A 2,224-nucleotide genomic window follows, 5' to 3' on the forward strand; every position below is an offset into this window, starting at 1 on the left:
CTCTGTGGGAAGAGAGCACGGGGGGGTGTCAGGAGGGGATGTGCCATGAGATGGGAAGGTCTGAGCTGCTCCTGCAGCATGGTGGGACAGCATCCCCCACGGGGGCCCCTGTCCCTCCTCCCCGTCACAAGAAAGGTCTTAACATGACCCCTGGAGGAAGGAGCTGTGAAACCGAATGGGAGAGAACATTGTCTCCTGCATCCCTTCTCAGGGGATGGAGAGCCAGGGTGACAGTCCCCACCACGCAAGGGTGACGCCTCTCCACTAAGCAGGAGGTGGCCCCTGGAGATGGCCCTGAGCACCCCTGGGGAAGCACTGTCCCTGTGCTCACCTTCATGAGGGACGCAGTACACCGGCCCCTCATCCGTGGTGTCAAAGGAGGAGAAGGAGCCGCGGGATGACCAGGATGGGGAAGGCTGCTCCACCACGGATGGTGGCTCAATGAAGCTGCAGTTCAGGGTGTTCTCCAGATCATGGTGGGCAACTGCAAGGGCAAAGAACTGCCGTCAGTGCCAGTCCTGCCGGACACCCCAGCCCAGCCAGACGAGTGATTGTAAAATCACAGGACGGTTTGGGTGGGGTGATATTAAAGGTCTTTTCCAACCCAGCTGATTCTGTGATTCTCTTGTTCCCATCCCTGCCCGCCAGCCTCTGCCCCCTGGGCCAGTGAGAAGCTGCTGCCGAGGCCAGGCAGAGCCCTGCTCTGCAGGAAGGGCTGCAGGAAGCCAGCGCAGGCTGCCCCTGCCCGCAGTGCACATCGATACTTCCAGATAGTTGTCATCTCGCCCACAGGTCCCAAGCCCCTAAGGCACGCTGCAATTGCCTGCTTGGACTGGGGGATTCCTACACATCCCTGCTTCACAATAAAATGACTCTCAGTGTTATTGGGATCCCTCCCCCTCCTCTTGAAGATTTATTCTTTATTAGGGCTGCAGGGTCACTAAAAGGAGTGCAGCGATGTCCACCTGCCCTGGCAGTTTAGCTTCTTGGAGAAAGGAAAACACCCCAAAGACAGTGACATTTAAAGTGCAAACGGCTGCAGAGGGGAAGTGGCAGTTCCAACATGGCTTTCCTTTAATACAAACCAAAAAGGGAAAATTAAAAGCAGCCGTCTGGAAGTGAATGAAGGGAGACGCTTCCTGAGAGGAGGCGTGATGACTGGCTGGGACCCATGGCCACGAGGCGCCTCTGGGACCTCAATGAGACCTAGGATATGTCCAGAAGATACAAAGAAGGTGAGCAGCACAACCGGAGGGGGCCGGGGGCTCCTGCGTGGTCCCCTGGGATTTACCTCCCCTGGATGATATATCATGGGGTGATGGGGCTGGGAGAAGCATGGATTCTTCTCACACCTCCCCCCCCCCCCCCCCCTGCCACTGCTCCCCAAAATCTCCCAGCGCCACAGCATGAAGGTGCTAACCCCAGCCCTGCCTGCATGGTGCCCATCGGCCTCAAGCCCAGGCACTGCATGGTGCAGAGCTCAGGTTGGTTTCACCTCTGCAGAGCAACACACAACCCAGCCCCGCGCTGGTACCTCTGACACCCTGAGAAGCAAACCCCAGGGATCCCCAAACCCTAGCGCTGCAGCCACGGGTCAGCCCAGGCTGTGGCCCCGCTGGCTGCTGGTGCGGTGCGATCCCCAGGGAGATGCTGTGGATCCAAAGCTGATGCCAAGGCTGGGGAGAAGCTACTGTGTTGTGGCCACTGTGGCTTCCAGGTGGAGCCATGTGCTGACATGGCACCGTGGTCACCACCACCACTGGGATGAAGCTGCTCCAGGCACCCAGCAGCTTGCCCTTGCCGGGGGGGTCCCTAGACCCAGCGGGGGCTGGAGGCATCGCTGCACTATGCACCAGAGCTGCCAAAACCCACTGGCTCCAGCACACAGGCTGACACGATGAACATGATACAAGCCCTGACCAAAGCCTGTTCCCTTTTCCTAACAACCCCCATCCCCACTACCAGGCTCAGGGAATAGCCACAGCCCTGCCAGGACGCAAGACCATCCTGAGCATCCCTCTGGCACCATCCTCACCCCTTCCCGGGGCTGCTGCTGCCCTGTTTACACAGAGGAGCTGGATGGGCTCCAGCTGCCTCTGGGCTGGCGCAGGGAAGGCGCAGGCAGCCCCTCTTGAGCTCCCCCTGCCCTCACCGCACACAGGCACCCTCTGTCCTCCCCAAGTCCTGCCTGGCTCCTTCCACAAACACGGCCTCTGTTATCCTT

General features: G+C 59.6%; 1 protein-coding gene across 1 annotated transcript in view; it reads right to left on the bottom strand.

Moving 5' to 3' along the window:
• LOC104411510 (scavenger receptor class F member 2-like) overlaps positions 1 to 2,224 on the bottom strand; it is a gene marked incomplete at both ends in the record, with an annotated part of 8,684 nt that overhangs the window by 327 nt on the left and 6,133 nt on the right. The window contains one exon of the mRNA XM_010021945.1: positions 332 to 484. Within this exon, the coding sequence (XP_010020247.1) occupies positions 332 to 484 (153 nt within the window). The remainder of the gene's footprint in view (positions 1 to 331; positions 485 to 2,224) is intronic.

Source organism: Nestor notabilis, unplaced genomic scaffold (assembly GCF_000696875.1).
Source record: "Nestor notabilis isolate BGI_N333 unplaced genomic scaffold, ASM69687v1 scaffold18099, whole genome shotgun sequence".
NCBI classification, from domain to species: Eukaryota; Metazoa; Chordata; class Aves; order Psittaciformes; family Psittacidae; genus Nestor; species Nestor notabilis.